At 30.8% G+C, this 26,432-nt stretch overlaps 1 protein-coding gene, 1 long non-coding RNA gene and 1 pseudogene across 2 annotated transcripts; 1 reads left to right on the forward strand and 2 right to left on the reverse strand.

Moving 5' to 3' along the window:
• Window positions 1–4,204: 4,204 nt before the first annotated feature.
• Window positions 4,205–4,324, reverse strand: LOC145959903 (5S ribosomal RNA; annotated as a pseudogene).
• Window positions 4,325–5,636: 1,312 nt separating this feature from the next.
• LOC145962123 (uncharacterized) lies at window positions 5,637–25,829 on the forward strand. Its single transcript, XR_014435852.1, has 3 exons — window positions 5,637–5,883; window positions 24,932–25,316; window positions 25,666–25,829. It is a non-coding gene; the product is annotated as an uncharacterized LOC145962123 (long non-coding RNA).
• LOC145974975 (uncharacterized) lies at window positions 22,553–24,900 on the reverse strand. The gene is made up of 5 exons (XM_083105111.1): window positions 24,889–24,900; window positions 24,780–24,817; window positions 24,445–24,673; window positions 23,790–24,063; window positions 22,553–22,650 (listed from the first exon to the last, which is right to left on the reverse strand). Exons 1-5 carry the CDS (start codon window positions 24,898–24,900, stop codon window positions 22,583–22,585), a joined length of 621 nt encoding a protein of 206 aa, XP_082961237.1. The 3' UTR covers window positions 22,553–22,582.
• Window positions 25,830–26,432: the final 603 nt, after the last annotated feature.

Raw genomic sequence — 26,432 nt, forward strand, 5'->3', positions numbered from 1 at the left:
CACCGATTGATTCCTCTCATTATTTTGTGCACAAAAGTATTAAAGTAAGATAATCGAAAAATGAATATTTTACAAGATATTTTACGGTTTATGTAAAATTAAGAAATAATTTCAAGCCTCATAACTTGGAAAGTACTTAATGAAAACTAATTTAATTATAGTGTTTTGGAAAGCTCTCGAGATGAATTGCAAGAATATGCAAAAGCATATAGGGTGTCCTGTTTAAAAAGTTGGAGGTGACTTTCACGTGACCTTCAGGTGACTCTTCAAGGTCAAACTAATGGCACCATCTTATGTCCCTCTCGAAACCATACAACTTTTGTCTGAAACATTTTTTCTTCTGAAACACTTTTTCAAAAGACTCCTTTTCGTGATATTCGCGTGTATTGATTAAAATGGTCTACCCTGTATATATATATATATATGTATATATATATATATATATATATATACAGGGTGATTCAAAATAACCCCAGTGTCCTTGAAATGACACATTCTTGAATCAATTCTAAGACGATTTTTCCTTTGGCAAAATTTTGTCCGAAGCTTAGTTTTTGAATTATTAAAGGAAGTAGTTAACGTACGACGGGTCAGATACAAGAGGCAGGCAAGGGTGGCGCGATTCACCGTCAGACGCGGGTGCTTACGCGGGGCGACTGCTGCGATCAGCTGGTCGCTATACACATACAGACACACATGCGAACACATACATTCTCTCTCTGTCTGTCTGTCTGTCTGTCTCACTCTCTCTCTCTCTCTCTCTCTCTCTCTCTCTCTCTCTCTCTCTCTCTCTCTCTCTCTCTGTCTCTCTCTCTCTCTCTCTCTCTGTCTCTCTCTCTCTCTCTCTCTCTCTCTCTCTCTCTCTCATTCGCTTACTCACCTGTATTTTTTTTTTTTTTTTTACGAGAGGGGAAAATGCATTTTATGCATACCCACCGGTCGATCCAGTGAGTTATGTGGGACTCGAGTACCAAGTCGAATTACCAACTCGGTACTCCCTACCCACTAAAAACCCCTCTCTTTTCACGAATTTCCTTTGACACACTGTCCCTCTGACTTCCCGAGATCTGTTTTCACATAACGTCAAAAAATAGTTATTATTACCTTGTTCGATGACTTTTGATGTATTGCTGTAATTGCTTGAAGGAGAAATGAATTTTCCGATAGATCGTACGTTCTCAAATTTAACGTAGATATCACGTTGCAAAAGACAAGAAATCCACACTAAATTATTAACTGAAAGTTTTTCTTCTTTCATAAACTGTATTTTTTTATAAACTTTAACGTAATCACATTTATTTACTCACTCGATGAGACGAGAAATTTACTAATGACTTTATCACTAATCACTATTAATCACTGTCGAATAATAACTGTTGGCAATTAAAAATCACTCGATGAAAGAAACACGCGCGGACACGTTATTACGCGACGACGCGACAATGCGACGATAATTATTCGGCGACTGCAAGCAGTTTTTTGTCATGGTAGGTTGCGGTAGGTTAAGGTATTACTGGTGCTATGGAACGCGATCATGTGTTCGATTGAAGAATGCGTTTAACATAATAAACATTTAACATATTAATATTATTATTATCATGAATGTATGTGATATCCATACATCGTATGATATCTATTTAAAAATTAATTAGATTAAATAAGTGTTTTTAAAATATTTATTACTTTTACTATTATCTTAAATAAATATTTAATATTAATATTTTATATGATAATAGTAAAAGTAATAAATATTTTAAAAACACTTATTTAATCTAATTAATTTTTAAATAGATATCATACGATGTATGGATATCACACACATTCATGATAATAATAATATTAATATGTTAAATGTTTATTATGTTTATCGCATTCTTCAATCGAACACATGATCGCGTTCGATAGCGCCAGTAGTACCTTAACCTACCGCAACCTACCATGACAAAAAACTGCTTGCAGTCGCCGAATAATTATCGTCGCATTGTCGCGTCGTGTAGTAACGTGTCCGCGCGTGTTTCTTTCATCGAGTGATTTTTAATCGCCAACAGTTATTATTCGACAGTGATTAATAGTGATTAGTGATAGAGTCATTAGTAAATTTCTCGTCTCATCGAGTGAGTAAATAAATGTGATTACGTTAAAGTTTATAAAAGAATACAGTTCATGAAAGAAGAAAAACTTTCAGTTAATAATTTAGTGCGGATTTCTTGTCTTTTGCAACGTGATATCTACGTTAAATTGGAGAACGTACGATCTATCGGAAAATTCATTTCTCCTTCAAGCAATTACAGCAATACATCAAAAGTCATCGAACAAGGTAATAATAACTATTTTTTGACATTATGTCAAAACAGATCTCGGGAAGTCAGAGGGACAGTGCGTCAAAGGAAATTCGTGAAAAGAGAGGGGTTTTTAGTGGGTAGGGAGTACCGAGTTGGTAATTCGACTTGGTACTCGAGTCTCACATAACTCACTGGATCGACCGGTGGGTATGCATAAAATGCATTTTCCCCTCTCGTAAAAAAAAAAAAAAAATACAGGTGAGTAAGCGAATGAGAGAGAGAGAGAGAGAGAGGGAGGGGGAGGGGAGAGAGAGAGAGAGAGAGTGAGAGAGAGAGAGTGAGTGAGTGAGACAGACAGACAGACAGACAGAGAGAGAATGTATGTGTTCGCATGTGTGTCTGTATGTGTATAGCGACCAGCTGATCGCAGCAGGCGCCCCGCGTAAGCACCCGCGTCTGACGGTGAATCGCGCCACCCTTGCCTGCCTCTTGTATCTGATCCGTCGTACGTTAACTACTTCCTTTAATAATTCAAAAACTAAGCTTCGGACAAAATTTTGCCAAAGGAAAAATCGTCTTAGAATTGATTCAAGAATGTGTCATTTCAAGGACACTGGGGTTATTTTGAATCACCCTGTATACACACATATATATATATACATATATATATATATATACATATACAGGGTGTCAGGGCAATCTCTTCCCAAAAAAAAGCTTTTGTAGCTTCCCTCGAGAGCTTTTCAAAATACTATAATAAAGTATTTTTTCATTGACAAGGAAAGGCACGAAAGTGTTCCCTTCCGATTTTGATGAACTTTTAATATGTTGTTTTCTTAATTTTGTAAGTACATATAAATTTATAATTATATATTTTGCTTATTATTTTATGTTTTATAATTATATATTTTTATTTTTATAATTACATATTTTATGTTTACTTATTTATTTAATTAATTTACTTATTTAATATAGTTTTTAATAATTTATTAAAGTAGTTGCTTACGTATCGTACGTTTCGGATACAAATATACACACATAATTTATATTTTCTAATTAATTTTATTTATTTTATTGCATTTTTTATTTTAATTGATTAATAATTCTTAGATGTCTAGTAAAAATTGTTCAAATAAATAAATAAAAGTGAAATTGCATTTTATTCGAATTTATTATTGTAATGTGACGCCGGATCATCTCGACGTCAAGAATCATCGGGAATCATCGAGAATCAAAAATCTCGATCTGACCTGAGTCCCGATATTATCGAAAGGTCTCAGTTCCCGTCATAGCAAGTAGTCTCTTTATCCTATCCCCACTTTATCTACTTGCGAGTTCGAATAATAACAAAAAGAACTGAAAAATTATCATAAACAATAAAAAAAAAAATTTTGTTCTGTTATTGTTGTAAAGCACTTTTGAAGCCATTTAACTTTTAATTTGAAAATTTTTTCTATCTCTTATAATTTTTGAAATATTCATCTCGAAAGAAAAAAACCAATTTCTTTCAAAGAGGTGTTTTACTCTAGACACGCGTATGGGCACGTATAAAAAAAATACGTGTCCCTTATATTTGTCTAGAAAACAACATATTAAAAGCTCATCAAAATCGGAAGGAGACATTTCCGTGTCTTTCCTTGTAATAAAACCATCACATAAAAGACGACGGCATGTCCCCGGCATGATTTAATTTTTAAATTTTTAGAACGTATTTTATAAATTTTTAAACGTATTGAACGTAGTTGTTTATAAATTTTCAAACGCTACGTATGCTGTTATTTATTATCATTTTTCACGAAATGTACGTACAATCTATTGATTCAATAGTTATCACATTATAAGTAAGTGATTTAGCATAGGGGTTGGAATAATAAAATTATATCAATATTTATAATATTTAAATTAGCAAAAAGAAAAGATGATGCCAACAGTACATGATGTTCCCAAGCGGTCACCCATCTAAGTACTGATCATGCCCAACGTTGCTTAACTTCAGTGATTGGACGAGAACTGGTGTTTTACAACGTAGTATGACCGTTGATGTAATAAGCCTTCCGATTGCTAGATTAATTTTTAAATTTTTAGAACATATTTTATTAATTTTTAAACGTATTGAACGCAGTTATTTATAAATTTTCAAACACGTATGCTGTTATTTATTATCATTTTTCACAAAATGTATATACAATCTATTGATTCAATAGTTATTATATTATAAGAAAATGATTTAGCATAGGGATTGGAATAAAAAAATTATATCAGTATTGATTATATTTAAATTAACAAAAAACAAAAAGATGCTGCCAGCAGTACATGGTGTTTCCAAGCAGTCACCCATCTAACGAAAAGGCATGGAAGTGTCCCCCTCCGATTTTAATATGTTGTTTTCTAGACAAAAATAAGGGACACATATTTTTTTATACGTGTCCATACGCGTGTCTAGGGGGTAAAACACTCCTTTGAAAAAAATCGATTTTTTTCTTTCGAGATGAATATTTCAGAAACTATAAGAGATAGAAAAAAGTTTTCAAATTAAAAGTTAAATGGCCTTAAGAGTACTTTACAATAACAAAAAAAAATTTAATTTTTTTAATTTTTCAAAATACCCCCATCACTAAATATATTTTTTTTAATTTTGAAATTTCTTTATTACCAAGTGAAAGGTTATTTTTTTACGAATCCAATCATATATGATTAAGTTATGTTTCGAAAAATCATTTTCCAGAATTAATTATAAACCTCCCTGTAATACGCTATTCGTGTCCGTCCATGCGCTCGATTTTTCGCGCAACACAGCCTGTTTTTCTGTAATGAAAGATAACTAACACGGATACATTTATCTGTAATGAAAGATAACTAACACGGATACATTTATCTATGTAATCACGTTTTCTTTTACGTGCATAGCTAGAATAACATTGATATAACAAATCAAATTTATATTTAACCGTTTGAGTGCCACGGACTTTTGTAGAAACTCGATCAAAAAATGCCAAGCGGCGCGATAGTGTTTGTCTAATTCCGAATCGAAACAAGTCAAGTGGCCAGCCTTGTTTATAATATTAAAAAAATGTACAAGTGTAGAAATGTTATATTACTTCAATTTCACCTTAATTTGCCTATGACTAAACGGTAATAAAGGGGAGGGTCCCGTTAGCGCACGGTGCGATAACGCACCAACCAACCCGATAGCACACGAAAAATTGAACACAATTCCCGATAGCCCACGTCTCTTTAGCACACGTCCCGATAGCACACAAGGTTCCACATGGGTTTGCAATGGGGTGGGGGGGCGGGTTGGGCGGGGGGGGGGTGCAGTCTGTGCGTGTACTTTCTCATTGGTGTGCTATCGGGATTGTGCGCGATTTACTTTGAGTGCTATCGGGACGTGTGCTAAAGGGACGTGGGCTATCGGGAATTGTGTTCAATTTTTCGTGTGCTATCGGGTTGGTGCGCTATCGCACCGTGCGCTAACGGATCCCGCTCACAATAAAGACACGCATCGACAAAAACCGAGCTGTTACTGTGAATTTACAGATTGATGTGCTGGCACTTTTAAGCACTGGACAGAAGAAGCGCGATCACGCCGTTTGGCACAAAGGTTAATATGTGATAAGATATTAAAACGTTAAATATAGATAAGCTCAAAATGTATGCATGAAAACTGACGCACGAGACTCTAAACTTGTTTGATTTAAGACGGCATAAGATATAATAATAATAATAATAATAATAATAATAATAATAATAATAATAGTAATAATAATAATCTCTATATATAAAAATGAATGTTTGTTTGTTTGTTCCTTATGCATTCCTAAACCGATCATCCGATTGCGATGAAACTTTGATATGTTGTTGTGCGCATGCCCGCAAAGGTTTCTGACTTAGTACAACAATTCTCCAATAGGTGGCGCGCGCGTCGTTTATACAAATCAGTGCAATTCATAAATGTAGAATCGCTACAAGTTTGCGGATTAAATTTGGAAAATCCATGTTTCTCACATGGACAGCTGTATGTGGCCACCTCACGCGTCGGGAAACCTTCCGATTTAATCGTTTACGCATCAGACGGAAAAACAAAAAATATTGTATATCCAAGAGCACTTCAATAAAAAAGAATGAGCACAGAATTGTTATAACGAGTTCTCTTTAAATTCGATTTTTGTAGGCGTAGCAGCGCGCGCAGGGTACAGCTAGTAATAATATAATATGTAATATAATTATATAATTATGTAATTGCATAGCTTTACGGAGTGCATGCTGCACTTATTTATTACACTTATTGTTTCATGTAGAAAAGGAATTACTATCTTATATCATGAATCGTAGCTATTATTTTTCTATGGCTTGATATTTGACATTTGCAAAAGAAATTAGAAACTTAAAAAAATTTAAATTAAAGTCAAAGATTAATGATTATGAAAATGTTTGAAGTATACAATATAAATATATATCATTGAAACAATAGTATAAAATGTCTAAAAAAAATGTTTCGGTGGTCATTGTACGACTTTATCAGTTTAAAATTGATATTCCTTCTAGTTTTGACAGAGGGATAAGACCTAGATCTTTTAGTGATAATATTCAATCTATAAGATTTAAAAGAGGTAAATATTTCTTTACATCAAAATTTATTAGTTGTATGAAAATTGAAGCAAAAATGGAAAGAGGAGAGGAGGTGTAGGAGAAGGACATTCGCATGAAAATTTTTCAGACAGAGATAACTATACTTTGAACACTTATGTAAATAATATTATAAAAGAAGTAATATATACGAAAGTTTCGTAATTGTAACATACAATTTTATAAAGATCATCAATAACAGAAGAGGAGAAAGGATAAGATAAAAGAAGGTGTAAACATATAATATCCATTTATTTTCATATATAAATATATAATGCTTTTTATTAAATAGACAAATAAGAAATTTTGTAACATAATCATAATTGAAAATCGCTTTGGTCTGAATGATATATATTTTCATATCCATAATGCGTAATATAATATTTTACATTTTCAATAAACTTATTGCTTTCTACTTACAGAGATTCTTTTGATTTTATAGACCTTTTTGTAACAAATTTTGTGACTTTACGAGAAACAATATTATGTGCCATTTTAAATTTCCTTACCCATTTTCTTGATGCTGTAAATTCTGGTACATTAATCTCCTGTTACGCTTTGAGGGCCCATCGAGCAATATCAATATCGTGAATAGGTACACCTTTCTCTAGACTTTCTTAGAATTTTTCTAATATATAAGGTGAAATTTCATTTAACTTTTGCAATTTAGTCCCATCTCTGTTAATTTATTCTTCTCATCTTTGTAATTGACGTAGTGATGTCACTTTCCGAAATCTGTTTTACAGTTTCTAACGATTTTCTTTTAACTGAATCAGCAGATTTCCAAAACTCAACGGCATTTTTTTATATTCATTTGAAATGTCATCATTTACACATATCATTTCTTTTACATAATATGATGCTTCTTGTTCTTCATCTCCATCTTCGTCTGTTACTAGTTCTGTTTCAGGTATGTATCAAAAGAATTTTGAAAATCAAGAGAATCTTCATCTATTTCAAATTTTTCCTCATATATTTGTTACAGCATATTTTCTATTTTCTCTTTTACTTTTGTTTCTTCATTTGTAATAGGAGTTTGTGGCAAATTAAAAGTAGCGGCAGTAAACAGAAGTATTATGATGTTTCGCGGATTGAACTGCATTTTGCTGTAAAAATATAATAAAATATATATATATGTTAAAAATATAATTAGTAATTATGCTTAAAGAATGATAAATTTTATTTTATGCTTATTGTATTTATTTTTATCTTTTATTAAATTTTCTCCTTCTTCTTCGAGAAGTCTGTTCAATCAAGCGACGCGGTAGCGTCGCGACGCCAACTACATAAAAAAACAGGTCAAAGCATTGAGTTGAGAGTCACTGTTCTCGACGCGGCGCTACTAAGTACCTTATCCGGAATTTCACGTCAAGTAAACTTTCGATTAAGATATTTAATAAACTAAAGTCGTAATAAAAAATCTAACGACACTTTTATGATATAATATGAATACAAGCTTTCGATTGCGACCTGCTTGAATAAAATCGGTGCAGTCAATCCTGAGAAATGACGATCGAATATCAGAATTGTGACATTTTTCGTTCTTCTCTTCCTTTTTCAGGTTCAGACTCACGTACATATCCTCGCACGCACACACGCAAAGCGAGTTTGTCCCTCAAGCGGCGTTCACATCGCTGCGTATACGATTATTGCTTCGATATGTACAATACTTTGAGAGGCAAAATCATATGTGTGCATGTGTGTACATACGTGTGATATGTATATGTATGTGTTGGAATTGGTTTTAAAGCAAAGGATACAGTACACAAGTAACTTGCACACAAATTAGGATAATACAAAAGAATATATTATATTATATCTTTATACAACGTGTATCTGATATTCTACACGAACGAACGAACTAAAAAATATAAGCGGGAGCGCGGGCGCGTGACAAAAAAAGGTTATAGATGTCGCCAACAACATGTTACTATGTTTTATTTCAACAGTATGTGTGTATGTACGTATGAAAGATAAATTTATTAAAGTATAGTGCGGAATAGTGTAATAAGGAAGAGAAGTGACACGTTAAGCAGTCAGGTTACTTGTTTAAAAACACAGATTTTAAGAAATAAATAAGAGTAAAAAATAAAAGTATAGTGCAGAACAAGGAAGAAAAGTAGTGTGTAATAACATACCAAGAAAGAGAAGTGACATATTAAAAGTTATTATCCAGCGACGCAGTTGCGTCGCGACGCCAAGTATATTTATTAGTATTATATAAAAACACAGATTTGTGACACTTAACGACAACCAAGTGGATTGTGATTCATTAATCAAAAGGTAAATATTGTGAAATATTTCTCATTTCTGTTTAGACATAATATATTTTGACATATTATATATTAATCATAATAAAGAGAATAGACAGTTATCATTTTGTGGAATATAATTATGTAATTTATAATTATATATATATATATATATATATATATATATATATACATATATATGTGTGTGTGTGTAAAAATTTACATATTTGACTGCGCGACCATAATTATAGTTACATAGACATTCATTACATTTGCCTGTGTAGACATAAATATAGTTACATAGAAATATTCCCTACATGTATAATGATAATTATATATGTATGTGTGTATATATATACACACACATACACACACATATATATAGTGTGTGTAGAAATTTACATATTTGACTGCATATATTATATATATATATATATATATATAATTATACATGTAGGGAATATTTCTGCGTAACTATGTTTGTGTCTACGCAGGCAAATGTAATAAATGTCTATGTAACTATAATTATGGTTGTGCAGTCAAATATGTAAATTTCTATACCACTATATATATGTGTGTGTGTGTGTGTGTGTGTGTGTGTGTGTGTGTGTGTGTGTGTGTGTGTGTGTGTGTGTGTGTGTGTGTGTGTACACACACACAAATATATATATATATATATATATATATATATATATATATATATATATATATATATATATACAGGGTGGGCCATTTTAATCTATGCACCCAAATTTCTTTGTACCTAAGACAGATACGGAAAAATGATTCAGACAAAAGTTTTATGGTTTCGAGGGGGCCATAAGATGGTATCATTGGTTTGACCTTGAAGAGTTATTTGAAGGTCACATGAAGGTCACCTTTAATTTCTTAAATGGAACCTACTATTTGTCATTGCATATTCTTGTAGCTTATCTCGAGAGCTTTCCAAAACACTATAATTAAGTACTTTTTTGTTAAGTACTTTTTGAGTTATGAGGCTTGAAATAATTTCTTAATTTTACATAAACCGTAAAATATCTTGTAAAATATTCATTTTTCGATTATCTTACCTTAATACTTTTATGTACAAAATAATGAGAGGAATCAATTGGTGTAAAGAAAACACAGTTGTTTCGAAGAAAAAATATGTAATTTGCAATTAACAATTACATTTTTTTTCTTAAAAGTAACTATGTGTTTTCTTTACACCAATTGATTCCTCTTATTATTTTGTACATAAAAGTATTAAGGTAAGATAATCAAAAAATGAATATTTTACTAGATATTTTATGGTTTATGTAAAATTAAGAAATTATTTCAAGCCTCATAACTCGAAAAGTACTTAATGAAAGAATGTTTAATTATAGTGTTTTGGAAAGCTCTCGAGGCAAGCTACAAGAATATGCAAAAGTATATAGGGTGTCTTATTTAAAAAGTTGGAGGTGACCTTCACGTGACCTTCAAACGACTTTTCAATGTCAAACCAATGACGCCGTCTTATGGCCCCCTTCAAGCCATACAACTTTTGTCTGAAACATTTCTTTCTAAAGTGCATAGTTTATAAAATATTCGACCGTTCCGGGACTTTTGGGACACCCTGTATATTAATTGATACACGTAATTAATGAATTATTTTTAGTATTTATGTCATAAATTCTAAAAAAATTTTCACTTGTTAACAACTGTTATGTTTAAGTAATTACATTTATTAAGTTTGATAACGATTTTCTACCGACAAGTAATTGTGTTTTTGTTCCAATAAAACATTCTTTTCATTGACAAATTATTTGTTTTGGAGATATTTCTTTGCAACAAAAAAATATTTTATTGTTGGAAGTAATTATTTCTTTCAATTTAGAAATTATAATTCAAGAAAATGTATTTACTTAAAACAAGAAAATTTTTTTTCCGTTTATTAAATTTAGGCATATGCGTGTTTCCTATATATACAGGGTATTCTATACAAGCTGTCACAAAAAGAAGTATCTCGGGAAGTATCTCGAAAAACAAATGTTCTAAAAGAATGTTTAATACAAAAGAAAGGTTGTAAGGTTTAAAAAAATCTATTTAGCCTCAGTTTGACCTTGACAATGCCAAAATCAGGACAAAATCATCATGAATTTTTTAAACTAAATCCCTTATTTTTTATTGCATATTCTTATAATTTCTTTTGAAACTTTTATAAAGTACTATCCCATTAAAAAAAAGGTAAAAAAATAAAGATAAAAAATATCCCATGTACATAAAAAATGTGCCAATAAGTGAAACAAAAATGCTTAAAGGTTGTTTACCCTTAATGCTTAGAAAATAATAGAAACTAAAAATTAAATAATTTTTTCCTAAATAACATTCTGTAAAAAGTAAAATATCAAAATTAAATGAAATAATATGAAATTAATAATTATAACCAAATACTTAGAAGCAATTTAATTTGTGAGGGTCTGTAATTTGAAATATTTGCCATAAAATCAATCTTATATTTATAAACATATTATACATAGATTTTCCTCATAAAATTAAAACACACTTTATTTTTATTAAAAACAACTTGTTTTTAAAATAAACATTTCTGTATGATATGTAAGATAGCATTATTATGTCATAGATTTTATTGTAAATAGTAAAGATTATTTAACTCTTACTATACTACAAGATTGATCACATAGATTGCCAATTTCGAATTTAAAAGTGCCCTTTGCCAAATTGATCGGAACATTTGAAATTGTTATTAAAATAATTATAATCTTTGTCAAGTAAGCCTGGAACTAAAGGGGTTAAAACCAAAGTAACATACAAAAACTTGACGTGCTCATATTTTATATATTTTCATTAACATATCAATAATAATTTCTGATAATAATTTACAAATTTTAATTTCAGATATATAATTCGTGAATCTTGATTTTAAATACTTATAATATTTACTAATTATAACAATGTATGAGTTATAATTCAGGAATGCCAAGTTTATATGTCACTTTGGTCTTAACTCGTTTAGAAGTGCCGCACCAGGGCCTAATTTCAAAACAACAATTTCAAATATTTCGATCAACTTAGTACAAAACACTTTTAATTTCAAAATTAGCAATCGATGTGGTCAACGTTAAAAGTTAAATAAAGTTATAATTTACTATTTGCAATAAAATCTGTAACATAATAATAATATTTTATATATTATTATTATGTTACAAAATATTTATCATACAAAAATTAAATTTATTTTAAAAACAAATCTCTCTTAATAAAAATAAAATGCATTTTAATTTTATGGAAAAAAATCTGTGTATAATATTTCTGTAAATATCAAATTGATTTTATGGGAAATGTTATTTCAAATTACATACTCTTACAAATTGAATTGCTTGTAAGTGTACTTGATTAAATACTTATATAATATACTTATATGCAATAAATAATATAATTATTGATTTCATATTTGGTTTCGATTTTCTATTTTTTAGAAGATACTTTTTAGGAGAAAATTGTTTTTAGTTTGTATTATTTTCTGGGTTTTAGGAATAAATATTTTTTAAGCTTTTTTATTCTATACAAGTTGGCATATTTTTTACCTTTGTCAGGTATTTTTAATGGGATGAATAAATATATTGGAAGAAATTCTTTCTCTTTTTTTGCACTATATTCTGGAATACTTTTATAACTTTTAATCACACTTTAGTATTTTTCTCGCTTATTACATTATTCCGCGTAACTCTTAGAATGTCACATATGCATAATTATCCATATGATTTTATCTCTTAAAACGTTTTGTACATTGCAGCGAATAATCGAACATGCGCGATGTGAACGCCACTTGAGAGACAAAATCGCCTTTCGTTTATGCATGCGAGCATACGTACGTGAGTCTGAACTTGACAATTATGAAGAAGAATGAAAAATGTCACAATTCTGATATACATCATTTCTGAAGATTGACTGCACCAATCTTTTTCAAACTGGAATCGCAATCGAAATCCTGTATTCACATTATATCATAAAAGTGTTGTTAGATTTTTGACTAGTTTCTGAAATATCTTAATCGAAAGTTTACTTGACATGAAATTCCAAAAAAGCTACTGGGTAGTGCCGTGACTTCTGCACATAGCAAAACCGTTAACAAGCCGAAAAGAATGTTTATGTATTTTTGCTCCCTCGTTGCTTGATTACCTCGGATAAGGATCTTGTGCGATCTCTCTTTTAGAAAGAAACATAAAAAAACGAGGCTAATTAATTATTAATGTTTAATAATTGGCTATCAGTTTTTAATTGATTAAATAAATTATTAATTATTAATTATATTGAATGCTATTATTTGTTATAAGATTTAAAGCAAAGTAAGAAAAAAATACTATTATAAAATTATCGATTATATAGTGAGATCTTTATGATAAATAATAATTATGTTCGAAAGTATGCGGAAAAGAGCCATGTATTACATTAGCATGAGTGTGTATATCTATATTAATATCATTTTTCGGATGTTACAAAAACTTGAAATTCAGAATAAATCATCAATCAGAATAAGACATTAATGTTAAAAATTTAAATTCTGATTGCTTATTAAATAAATAATTAAAAAATAAGATGAATAAAATAAAAATCAAACTGTGTAAATAAGTAAAAAAATGTGTTTATATGTAAGAAAGGTCAGATTTTTTCTTATCTTTATTAAGAGGAAAATTAATACGAAAAGATAAAAAAATAGAATTCAATTTTCGAATATATTCTTAAGTTAAAATTAAATATTTAGACGATAAAATTTATTTGGTAAGATTAAACTATATCAATATTCGGATATTAATATTCAACTACCTCAGTTTTTCCATTTTTACGATAGAACGTAATTTATTTATTAGTTATTTTAATTTTCATCAAATAAATAGACATAATGAAATATAAAAATGTCACGGACGGCCTTCGCGAGTCTGCTAGCCGGATAACCGCAATCGAGATCAGGTGAAGGCTCGGGAGAATAACAGTGAAAGAAAATGCGATTTGTTTGGTGTCAAAATAAAGTAAAATAAAATTTATATATGTCCTTTGATGTGTGTGTATGTGTGTGTGTGTGTGTGTGTGTGTGTGTGTGTGTGTGTGTGTGTGTGTGTGTGTGTGAATGAGTAATATGTGCTTGTGTACTTGAGCGTGATTGTGTAAGTATACGTAGTGTAATTGTACAAGCGTGAATGCGTGTGTATTAGAAGACGATAATGTTGTCTATCGTGCACAGCGACGTTCGATATATCGCAAATTTTAAAATGCGTGTCGATGTGATTACAGTCGCCGGAAACAATTATAATAAAAATTTAAAAAATAATACCTTTCGAAATCTATAAATGAACAAAGTATTTGTATATAAGAAAGATAAAGTTGTTTTCTCTCTATATTGAAGAGAAAAACGATATAAAGAATATAATAAAATAAATAACGACATAAGAATGTATACAAAGAATGATATAAGAAACGATAGAAGAAGATTGAACATAGATTTCAAAGTTTTATTATATTCATAAATTAAAATTCAAAATTTTTGTCGTAGAGTTTATACAATACAAAGCCGTGTTGCGAAAACGGACATTAGTTTACTTCAACGTTCCTCGCAGTTCCTTATATATTTTGCGATCGTATATGATTCATTAGTTTATTTAATTTTTCTTAAATAAATAATTATAATAAATATAAGAATAAAATTAAGTACCAAGAAATACGATACGAATACAACTACAATAAGATAAATATGACCTCTCTCTCAGCGCATATATATATAAATAAATCAAAAATAGATCGAAAAGGCAAATAATTCCATTAAAGCAACATTAGAATAAGACCATAAAACTATACATCTCAAAATGGGAAAAGAGATTGTTCAGAAATTATTTCCAAAGAATTTGTTATACGTACCTGCTGCTATGGTCTAACTTTTTTGAGTAATCAGGATGAAGGTGTTCCTTTTGTTCTGGTTGGTAAACCAAATGTCGTGAATCATTTCTAAAGAAAGTGCATCTTTAGTCTGAACCACGTGCAACGTCGAACGAAGTACATATGATAGACGCAGTATTACAAGTAGGAGTAAAATTTGTGCGTCCATAATCGTGATTAGTTATATATATAAGTTTATAAACGAAATTAGTGGTGCGAAAATAAATAATATTGGTTGCGAGCTGTTTTGTGAATCGTTGAATTTTTTACGATGACTATGATAACACATTTGCCAGATGAAATAATTACTACAATTTTGGAAAATAAGAACATTAGCGTGGAGGATATCGTGAATTTTAAATCCACGTGTAAGAGATTGCAGCATATAACATTTAGCACCAAATTTTAGGAAAAGAAATTTTTTCAGATTTATGAATTTAAGTATTTTTTTATTAAATTTTTTATATTTGGTTGACTTCCATCGCTCAACGAACCTTCGTGAAAATAATAGTGAAAAAGCAAAGTTATTACATTGTTATCTTATTAATTTATATTGCATTTGTTGCTTCGTTGAGCTTCTGATGTTACAATTTATTACGATCGTAGTAAAGGATCAAAATTTAGTAAAATTTTAATACATCTAGATCTAGAGGCTCGATAAGTCATAATAAGTTTTATTAATCATTTTCAAGTTGATCTATTGATAAAAATAGTTTACCATTATTCGAAATATATGACTCATTGTTATCGTAGATCATAATTTCATCGTTTCCTTGCACAGACTTTATTATTAAATTATAAGCATATCTTCTTTTATGTAAATGTATAAATGTATTTAGAATAAACTTCATATTATGCAAAATTGAGATATATATATTTTTTATTTTATTATATACATTTATTATTAAAGCAAAAAGTTGTTAGAATAACTTGTTTAAATTATTGTATATAATAATAATTTAATTTTAATGTTATATATTGCTTGTTATGTTATATATTGCGTACATTGCTTAAAATTTAGTTTTTATTTTAATAGTAAGTATTTTTTGTAAATTAATAAGATGATTTTTTTGAAAGAAAGACGTACATATTGACCAAGAGTGGATTTCTATCATTTATGTTAGCAAAGTACGATATTCTTTATGCATTAATATTCGTGAATGGAAAAAGGTAAATTATATGAACCTTGACCTCTTGTTAATTTTTCTTTATCACAACTTGTGTCTTACGTGAAAAAGTACAAAGGAACGTATCGGATCTAACGTCTATAGTATATATATATCGATAACAGTAATGTCGCCATCTACACTTTATATTGACTACATCTTAACGATCTTTTATCATTCTATCATTGCAGGGTGCATCAAACATCTATCAAATCCCCCATTTTGATCACTCTGCAATTTGTCGCAATCCTAACTTTTCAACATGCTTATTCATTATAATATGAGATAATTGTTTTGTAAATACATCCGCTACATTTTCATTAGATGAAATATATTTTATATTAATTAAACCATTCTCATGCATCTCTCTAGTAATACGATATGCAATATCGATATGCTTAGTGCGCGATCTTTCTATTTTATTTCTCGTAAAATCAATCGCTGATTTGTTATCACATCTAATAATATATGGCTTACAAGGCATATCTATACCTATTTCCTGTGTTAATTCATTAAACATCATGTTTAACCATATGATTTCCTTTACAGCTATTTCTAACGCAACATATTCAGCCTCCATAGTTGATGTTGAAATTGATCTTTGTTTATTAGATTTCCATATTATTGGATTTCCGTTTAGAAATACTACCATACCACTATAAGAATGTCTATCATCTGTATCTGACGCCCAATCTGCGTCACTAAAAACCTCTAACTCATTCGTATCGCAACTATACACTAAGCTAACATCTTTCGTTGCAGCTAAATATCTCAATACTCTCTTAGCTTGTAACCAATGTGTTCTCCCGGGATTAGAACTAAATTGTGACAATTTTGTTACCGCATACAATATATCTGGCCGCGTTGCCAACGCTACATACATTAGTGATCCAATTAACTGTTTGTATGGTACACTATTCATTTCGTCCTTTTCAACATCGCTCTGTGGACCGTCATATTTTGATAACTTTATCCCTGGTTCGATCGGTGTTTTACACGTTTTACAATCATTCATTCCGTATTCGTTTAATAATTTATTTAAATATAGTGCTTGTGATAATTTTACTTTATTTTCTTCATATTCAATAGTTATACCTAATAAATATGATACTCTACCCAAATCTCTTATTTCGTATTCTGACGCAAGTAATGACTTAGCTTCGTTTATTTTGTCAATTGATGGAGCAAACAATATGATATCATCTACATATAATGTAAGAATAAGATTATTATCGTAAATATAAACACAATTACTTGCTTGCAATCTTCTAAATCCATGTTTTATTAAAAATTTATCAATCGTATTATTCCAGTTATGCCCTGATTGCTTTAAACCGTATATTGGTTTTAAAAGTTTTGCTACTTTTATATCATAGTCTTTATGTCCTGGCGGTAATCTCATGTAAATTTCTTCCTTAAGGTTTCCGTAGAGGTATGCACATTTCACATCTAAATGATGTATCTTCCAATTATTAGATATTGATATAACTATTAACAATCTAATTAACGAAATATTTGCAATGGGTGCGTATGATTCTGAATAATCTATATCCTTCTTTTGAGAAAAACCTTGTGCAACTACTCTAGCTTTATATCTTTCTATTTTCCCTGTCGAATCTGTTTTAACTTTATACACCCATTTACTTCCGATACAATTAACATTATCCGGTTTATTTAATATTTCCCACGTATTTCTATTATTCAAACTTGTTAATTCTTCATTCATTGCTATTTTCCATTTCTCGGATTGTGATGAATTTACCGCTTCTTCATATGTTGTGGGTTCAACTATTTCCGTTAAATTAAATTCTATATTTTTGGGTTTACCTGCACGACCCCACGGATTTTTAATTATTTTCTTCGGTCTACCTACTTTACGTTTTTCTTCTGATATAATTTTATGTGATTTTTTCGATTCTACATTATCATCCGCGTGCTCTTCATGCGTTTGACTATTTTCTAATTCCTCATCTTCATCTACAGTATCTATATCTTCTACTTCATCTATATTATCGGCATTAGTAAAAGGAGTTTCAAGTATCTTTTTGCTATAAATATACTCATATCCATAAACATCTTCAACAAACTCTACATGTTTTGTTTGTATTATATCGCGTTTAATCGGATCCCACAATCTATACCCTTTTGTCTGATTGGAATATCCAACAAATATACATTCTTTCCCTCTAGAATCAAGTTTGTGCCTACCCTGTTTAGTAATATGTGCATATGCTAGACAACCGTAAACCTTTAAATGTTTTACGCTCGGTTTATTTCCCGTCCAAATGCTTTCTGGAATGTCATTGACGAACGAATGTATGACTCTATTTTTAATGTAACATGCTGTTACGATTGCTTCAGCCCAAAATCTTTCAGGTAACTCGGCATTTTTAAGCATTGCGCGTACTAGATCTAACAATGTCCTATTAATTCGTTCTGCAATTCCGTTCATTTGTGGTGTATCTACGTTTGTTCGTTCATGCTTTATTCCCATTTCATCAAACATTTGTTTAAGAACTTTATTACAATACTCTAATCCATTATCACTTCTAAATCTTTTTACTTTTCTATCTGTCTCTCTTTCTACCCTAGCTATATATTTTTGGACATATTTAGTTACTTCATCTTTACTGTGTAAACAATATACTGTTACTTTTCTGGAATAATCGTCAGTAAATGTTAAAAAATATTTTGCTCCACCAATTGATTTAATTGGCATAGGGCCACACAAATCAGAATGAATTAACTCTAAGACATTTTTCGTTTGTCTACTGCCTAATTCTTTACAAGGTGCTTTGGTAGATTTACTAACGCTACAACTATTACAATGCATGTCATTTATATTTATATTATCTAAGCCTCTGACTAAGTTTCCTTTTGATAATTCTTGTATAGTCTTCATGTTTACATGGCAGAATCTTTGGTGCCATTTTTCGCAATCTGTTAACTTATTAATATATGTAATGTATGTCTCGCTTTGATCTATACTATTTATATTCTTTACAACTTTCGCTTTAACAATATATAAACCATTTTTACATAAAGCTTCCCCCACTATCATCTTATTCTCTTTGTCTTGAATTTTAAGTTTTCCGTTATCTATCAAGAGTCTTTTGCGTTTCTTCTCTATTTGCGAAACTGACAATAAATTACGTCTTACATTGGGAACGTGATATACATTAAGTAACGTTAAGTTGAATCTTTTATTACCGACAAAAGTTCGTATTCTTATATTACCTACACCTACAGCCTTTAAAGTGTCGCTTGATTTACTATCTGCTGAATAAATTGTTTCATTAGCTATTGGTTTATATTTTTCGAACCACTCCCTATGTTTACAAACGTGATGAGTCGCACCGCTATCTATAAACCACGAATCATCTAACTGAGTATTATTTAATTCTAATAACAGCACACTATTGTTCTTACGTGTATTAGACGTCCAACGCTTCTTATTTCCCTTCGCATTAAATGATTTTGAATTGTAACTGTTCACTAAATGCCCTATCTTATTACATTTAAAGCATTTTCTTTTTTCTTCCTTATTGTGTTCCTTACTGTGTATTTGATATGCCTCCTTTGGTTGTTCTTCAGTCTGTCCTCCTTCCTTCAGGGTTCGACGTTCATATTCGTTCATGAGTATCTCTTTGATTTCGGTTGATTTGAACTTTTCATCATCCAGATTTGCAAGCGCCATTACTATTCCATCATATCCATCCGGAAGACCTGATAACATAGCGTATGCTAAATCATCATCTCTAAATTCATATCCTACCTCTTTAAGACTGTCACTGCATGTCTTCAGTCTTGCCAAATATGAATTCATCGTTTCGTTAGATTCTAATTTTATGGACAACATCTGCTTCTTTAATTGTAAAATTCTTGCTCGCGATTTTGGTTCAAAAATCCTCTGTAATGCCTCCCATGCATCAGATGCCTTTTCGCAATCCAGGATATGTATTTGATGTTCAGGTTCGACGCCGAGAGCAATTGTTGCCAGAGCTTTATTCTCCTTGATCTTAAAACGTTCTTCTTCCTCTCGTGTGTGATTTTCCGACAAAACAGCTTCGCCGATTACGTGCTGCCATAATTCTCTTTGAACCAGTGTCATTTTCATGTTAAATTTCCATGATCGATAATTCGCACCGTTTAATTTGTCAATGCGGTCAACAATTTGTAGGGACGACGAGGCCATTTTTATATGTATATGTGTGTACTTTTACCTCAGATCGAAATTTTAATGCTTCGAGAACCTTCCAAAATGTTAGGTTATCCGCTCTCTTTTTTTCGATCAAATTAACTATCTACGTATTCACCCGACCTGGGCCCATAACCTTGTTAGCAAAGTACGATATTCTTTATGCATTAATATTCGTGAATGGAAAAAGGTAAATTATATGAACCTTGACCTCTTGTTAATTTTTCTTTATCACAACTTGTGTCTTACGTGAAAAAGTACAAAGGAACGTATCGGATCTAACGTCTATAGTATATATATATCGATAACAGTAATGTCGCCATCTACACTTTATATTGACTACATCTTAACGATCTTTTATCATTCTATCATTGCAGGGTGCATCAAACATCTATCAATTTACGCTTCTTCCATTCTTTATTTCTTTAATTTATTTATATCTTTTATTATTTATAATAAATATAATTAGAATTTATAGAATTTATTTATTTATAGAAATTATTTAAATATTAATTTAAATATTAATGTTTTAATTTTTTATTTAAATATTTATTTATATATTAATTTTAATATTAATGTTTTAATTTTTTATATATTTAAATATTTATTTAAGTATTAATTGTGAATAATTAAGTTAGGAGAGAAGCGAGATGGGTAAATATGCATAATAACGGACCCAGCCCCAATGACCTTGACCTTCACATATAATGTCAAGCTCACTGTCCTGAGTAACATTCAAAAGATTTTAGCCGTCGCTCGTCGTTTATCAAAAAGTTATTAACAAAAAAAGTTAACTAAGTAAAACATAATATTTGTGACACCATATACATTTAATACAGTGTATCCTACCATATTTATTTGTTATATGTAAGTAAATTGAATGCGTGGGCGGGAGGGGAGCCCCTCCCCCAGCAAATCGTCAAAGAAAAGTTAACACATTACTTTTCTGTAGATAATTTTCTTCCTGTTTACCGTATTCCTACTATAACTTACTGTTTAATTATGTCTTTGTTAATGTAAACAAAACGATAGAGACTATGTCCTTTAAAAGATATAATTTCTCACAACAAATCCCTCTATGATTTCTTCGATATAATGAGCAAAGCATATCCATTGTAATCACATTATAATAACATTGTAATAAACTCTTTTCCATATATATATATAAAAATGTATTATTAAATTCTGAATAGATTTCTCGCTCGCTTAGAAGTAAAAATACGCTTTTTAATGCAAAGTGAAATTTTATATGAGTTTACAGTGTAACAAGCACGGGTTGGGTTAGGTTATATCTTCTAAAAGTGGAGCCCCCGCAGGGGCTGTAATTCACAAATGTATGTGTACACAAACACACACACACACACACACACACACACACACACACGCACGCACACACACACACACATGCGCGCGGGGGGTGCAAGGGGGGCCTTCGGCCTCCCCTCCCGCAACCTCCACGCTGGAAGGCAAGGTGGACCTCGCTTTACAACTTACAGCAGTGCTCGGAATTAGTTGCCCTTTTCAGGCCGATATCGGAGGCGACGCCTACAATCCCCCCACTACCGTCCGAGGCTCGACGGCCGAACCGCCGATCGCGCGTGTAACGCTATGCTTCAGTAGCGTCCGCCAAGCCGTTTCGCCAAATCGTCATTAAAATTTTTTTTGGTAAATAATTTTTCTTTTTATAAATAATTAAATATTAAAATTTTTATTATTATAACATATTATATATGTACAATTTGTTATACATACATATTATACATACATGTATGTTATAATAATATACTTTAAACTTTAAAATACGCTCCTGAAGTATAGCGTTAGGCGCGCGATCGGCGGCTCGACCGTCGAGCCTCGGACGATAGTGGGGGGATCGTAGGCGTCGCCTCAGATATCGGCCTGAAAAGGGCAACTAATTCCGAGCACTGGTTTACACACATATTCGCAAGCGATGCTGAGCAAGCGAGGACTATCGACTCACGTGTCGGACAAATGGTTCATGAGTGATTTTACGAAAATAGGTAGTCCACATAGATCTTTTGAGATTGTCGTGGGGCTGCGTCTCTGCACCTAGCGGAAGCTGTTAGTCGCGTTAATCCGGATATTATTATCGAAGTCGAGCCCGAGGGCTTATCTTCCCGTTACTCAAGTGGTCGCAAGACGTGCGCAAGTCGTTGCATTCGCTGTAGTATTGAACCTTCTCCTTCTCAACCCTGACAATCGATACGGAAACAATTGAAGGGATCAACAGATGAGTGACAATGACGCGAATTATTTTTTATTTGCATTCCGGAACGCCAGATTAAATTATCGCATCGCAATTCGCTGTTATTTTCGCAACATAAGTAATAGATTACAAAATTAAAAAGTTAAATTATTATAAAATTAAAAAATTCCAATTTAATTGATAAACTAAGATTGAAAATTTCAAAATATTGATACAATCCAAGAAATTAATTACTAACATAATTGCGTATATTTATTTGCAATTATCTGCAATTTTTGACATACAAATATTTTTGTCTAATTAAAAGTAAAAAAATTATAAATTAATATTCATAATTTATTTATTCCTTTAAAATATTATGTATTCCTTTTAAATATTCTTATCTGAAATTTAATATATTTTTGCATGTTTTAATAGACAATGGAATTTAATCCAGCATTCGTGACACAACAAGACAATTCGGGCAACAAGACAAAAGTTTTTCCAAAATATATCATTCCATTCTGGTAATCACATGTGTTTTACAAATCGAGAGAATTATCGAGGGGCATATACAGGAAGTCCGAGATTACGTCTGGAAAGTCAACAAGATGCACGAGGAACACTCTTCGTCATATCTCTTTCTCATTTCCAAATACCTTCTCTCGCGAAACTTGATCCGTGAGAGAGCGCGGACCGTTCAACTCGGCGTGGATGTCGTGTCGACCCTTTTCGGCTCTATTGCAAATATTGCGTTAAAGTCTCCCGTTGCCTTCACACTTTTATTTTCTTCGAAAATCTAATAGTCGTCGATGTCAAAAAATTGAAACGTGAAAACTGATCTAATCACCGATCTCCTATAATCTTTATGCCTTATGGCATAAGTTTCTCTCAATGAAAACATCCTAAATTTGCAATATTATTTATTGAGTAAAAAAACTTGAAAATCTTTAAATTCTAATTAATATAACCAAATTTATCCCCAATTTCTCTTCATCAACTTCAAATTTAGAAAAAATATTAAAGATAAAAAAGTTTCGAAAAAGAAAAAGGATTAAAATTGATATTGATTGATGAAGATAAAAAATTTTCAAAAATTCTATTATTTCTCTCCATCGAGAAAAAGGATCAGTCTGGCAAACTCACCTAGCCTTAAGCTTGTTGAGGGTATCGAGCTGCTCGCCCATCTCGGTGACAGCGTCGTTGTGCTTCTTGCGCAGAATAGCCAGCGAGGACTCATGCTGGATGTTTGCCTCCTCGAAATCCCTATGGAGCTCAGCTCGGCCTCGCGCTTCTTGTTCAGCTCGATCTCACTGGCACTGCCAGCCTCCTCCAGGCGTTCGCCGAGTTCCTCGAGCTCGCGAGCAAGATCGCTGCGCTGCTTCTCGGCCTTGGCTTGTCCGCCGCGTTCTGCCTCGATCTTGAAGAGGAAAATGGCCAGACATTGTTATACACTTCCATAGTTGCGATGATAGTGATATACAAGTCATCATACAAAAGACAACAATAAAAATCTGATTTATTTTTTTAACCAATTCCTTATAATTAATTTCAAAATTTTTTATTAAGAACAATTTTCTCTATAATTTTCAATTGTTTTAATTTTATAAACAAAATTTAATTTCTTTTCAAATTTACAAGAATTGAAAATTTAATAAAGTAGTGAATGTTTATTTTAATGAAATTTTTCAAAAGTAATTAAAAGATGTAAACTTAGAAAAATTTAGTGGATTAAAATATATCTTTTTCGTTTTTTTTTTTCAAAACTGGAAGACTTTAGATTACATTTTTCTTATCATACCTCTTCCTCAAGTTCTTCAATTCGAGCCTGCAGTTCCTTGATCTGCTTCTGCAGTTTGCCGACAAGGGATTGCTTGTCCTCGAGCTTGGCAGTCAAGGATGAGAGTTCCTTGTCTTTGCGTTGGATAGTATGTTCGAGTTCCTTTTTGTTTCTCTCGAGATCGGCAAGGGCTTCCTGTTTGAGTTTCAAATCGCCTTCCACTTTCCTCTTTGCTTTCTCGACGTCGACACTATATAAAATTTCATCAAATTACATCAATATTCTTATTATCAAATTTATTCCTACTTTTTTTTTGGATGTCTTTTTATATTATATTATTGCAAAATTAATTTTACAAATGTGAGCAAAAGAAACAGATTGTTAATGAAATGTTCTTTAAGAAATAATTAATCAAAAACTTAAATTTATAGTGATTCTTAGATGTCTTATAAAGAGATTTTCGACCATCAAATGCATCGAATTATTATTTACCGTGATTTCTTCTCAGAGAGAATCCTCAAGGGATCACATGGATCACAAAGATCATATGATGAGCACGACGCCTAGAATCGATGGGAGATTTAAAAACTCTGCCAGTTTCATGAAGATTAAGCCCAGCATCCTCGTAACGACGATATTGCTGACATTCTTAATCAAAGCTTTCATTTGAGTAACGGCAATGGGAATTTGAAGAATTTGAAAAATAATACAAACAAAATAGAAATATCAATAGAAAGACATGACTAGAAAGAGAGAGAAAAAAATAAAGATATTGAATTTTCAAACTAATATTATTGTATTTTAATAATTAATTTACGTCATTTCGAATAACTTCAAGCAAAGTAATCGAGAAACAATCAAATAAAATTTTATCAAGAACTTTTTACATAAAGGTAACTATTTAAAAAGATGAATATTTAATACACAATTACAAAATTAAAGCTATTAGTGTTATCATTGGAAACTTATTTTATCTAATTGCTTCGCTTAATTGTATTTTGTAAAAATTTTCAGAAAATTTAATATAATCATGTTAATAATTATAATTTTAATATTATTTCAAGATTATAATAATATATTTTTTTTCTCTGAAAGTTCGCTGGAAAAAAAGAGATTATGTATAAAAGATTGTATAGAATTATATATAAAATAATTTTACAAATATTATTTGGACTAGGAATGACCTCCAAATAATAATATCAAGATGTTTTCGAGTAATCTTCTGTTGTAATGTTCCTGTAGAAAAAAAAATTGATTAATTGAACATTTCTGCGGAGAGGCGGTTCTAAATGCAACTTCTGAAATTCCGATTTATGCGAATTAATGAATAATGGATTCGAAAAAAATCCATTATTGAAAGAAGATGGGTTGACCTCCACGTGCGCAATACAATCGTTTTTTTAAAATTAAATGTAAGTATTCCCCTCACATTTACCGCGAAATCCTTTTCGAGGAAATGTTTCTCTCTTTTAGATCGCATATATTATTACTATACTCATATCAGAACTGCCATTATATATTTATGTATTAAAAATGGAATGTAATATGTATATCATGAAAAGAAAAATCTCAAAATTTTTTTGATAACAAAATTGTTGTTCTTTAGCTATAACATTTATTTTTACCAAAATATTTCATTGTCAGATCGAAATTTAATTATAAATCAATTCAATTAAATTTTTACGACAAAGAAAATAAACATGTCGATTTTGAATTTTCATCAGCACATAAATGTTGATAAGCATAAAAGATATTTTATATTTTATGTATAAATTTTTTTATATTTTATGTATAAACAAAAAATTCTTCTGCAAAATAATTGATTATTTCAGCAATACATTTTCTGCTTCTTTTAAATCTACTTTTTACACATAAAGATAATGTGGTTGGAAAATGGATGGCAAAAATAATACAGTATAAGAAAATGTTACACAATCATGTATCAATTTAATGTAAGATCAATTTGAATCATAAAGATATTGCCGACTTGCAGACAGAGCGCGATAAAG

Source organism: Camponotus vicinus, unplaced genomic scaffold (genome assembly GCF_025532165.1).
Source record: "Camponotus vicinus isolate PSW18456_S1 unplaced genomic scaffold, iyCamVici1.0 SCAF_1, whole genome shotgun sequence".
NCBI lineage: Eukaryota > Metazoa > Arthropoda > Insecta > Hymenoptera > Formicidae > Camponotus > Camponotus vicinus.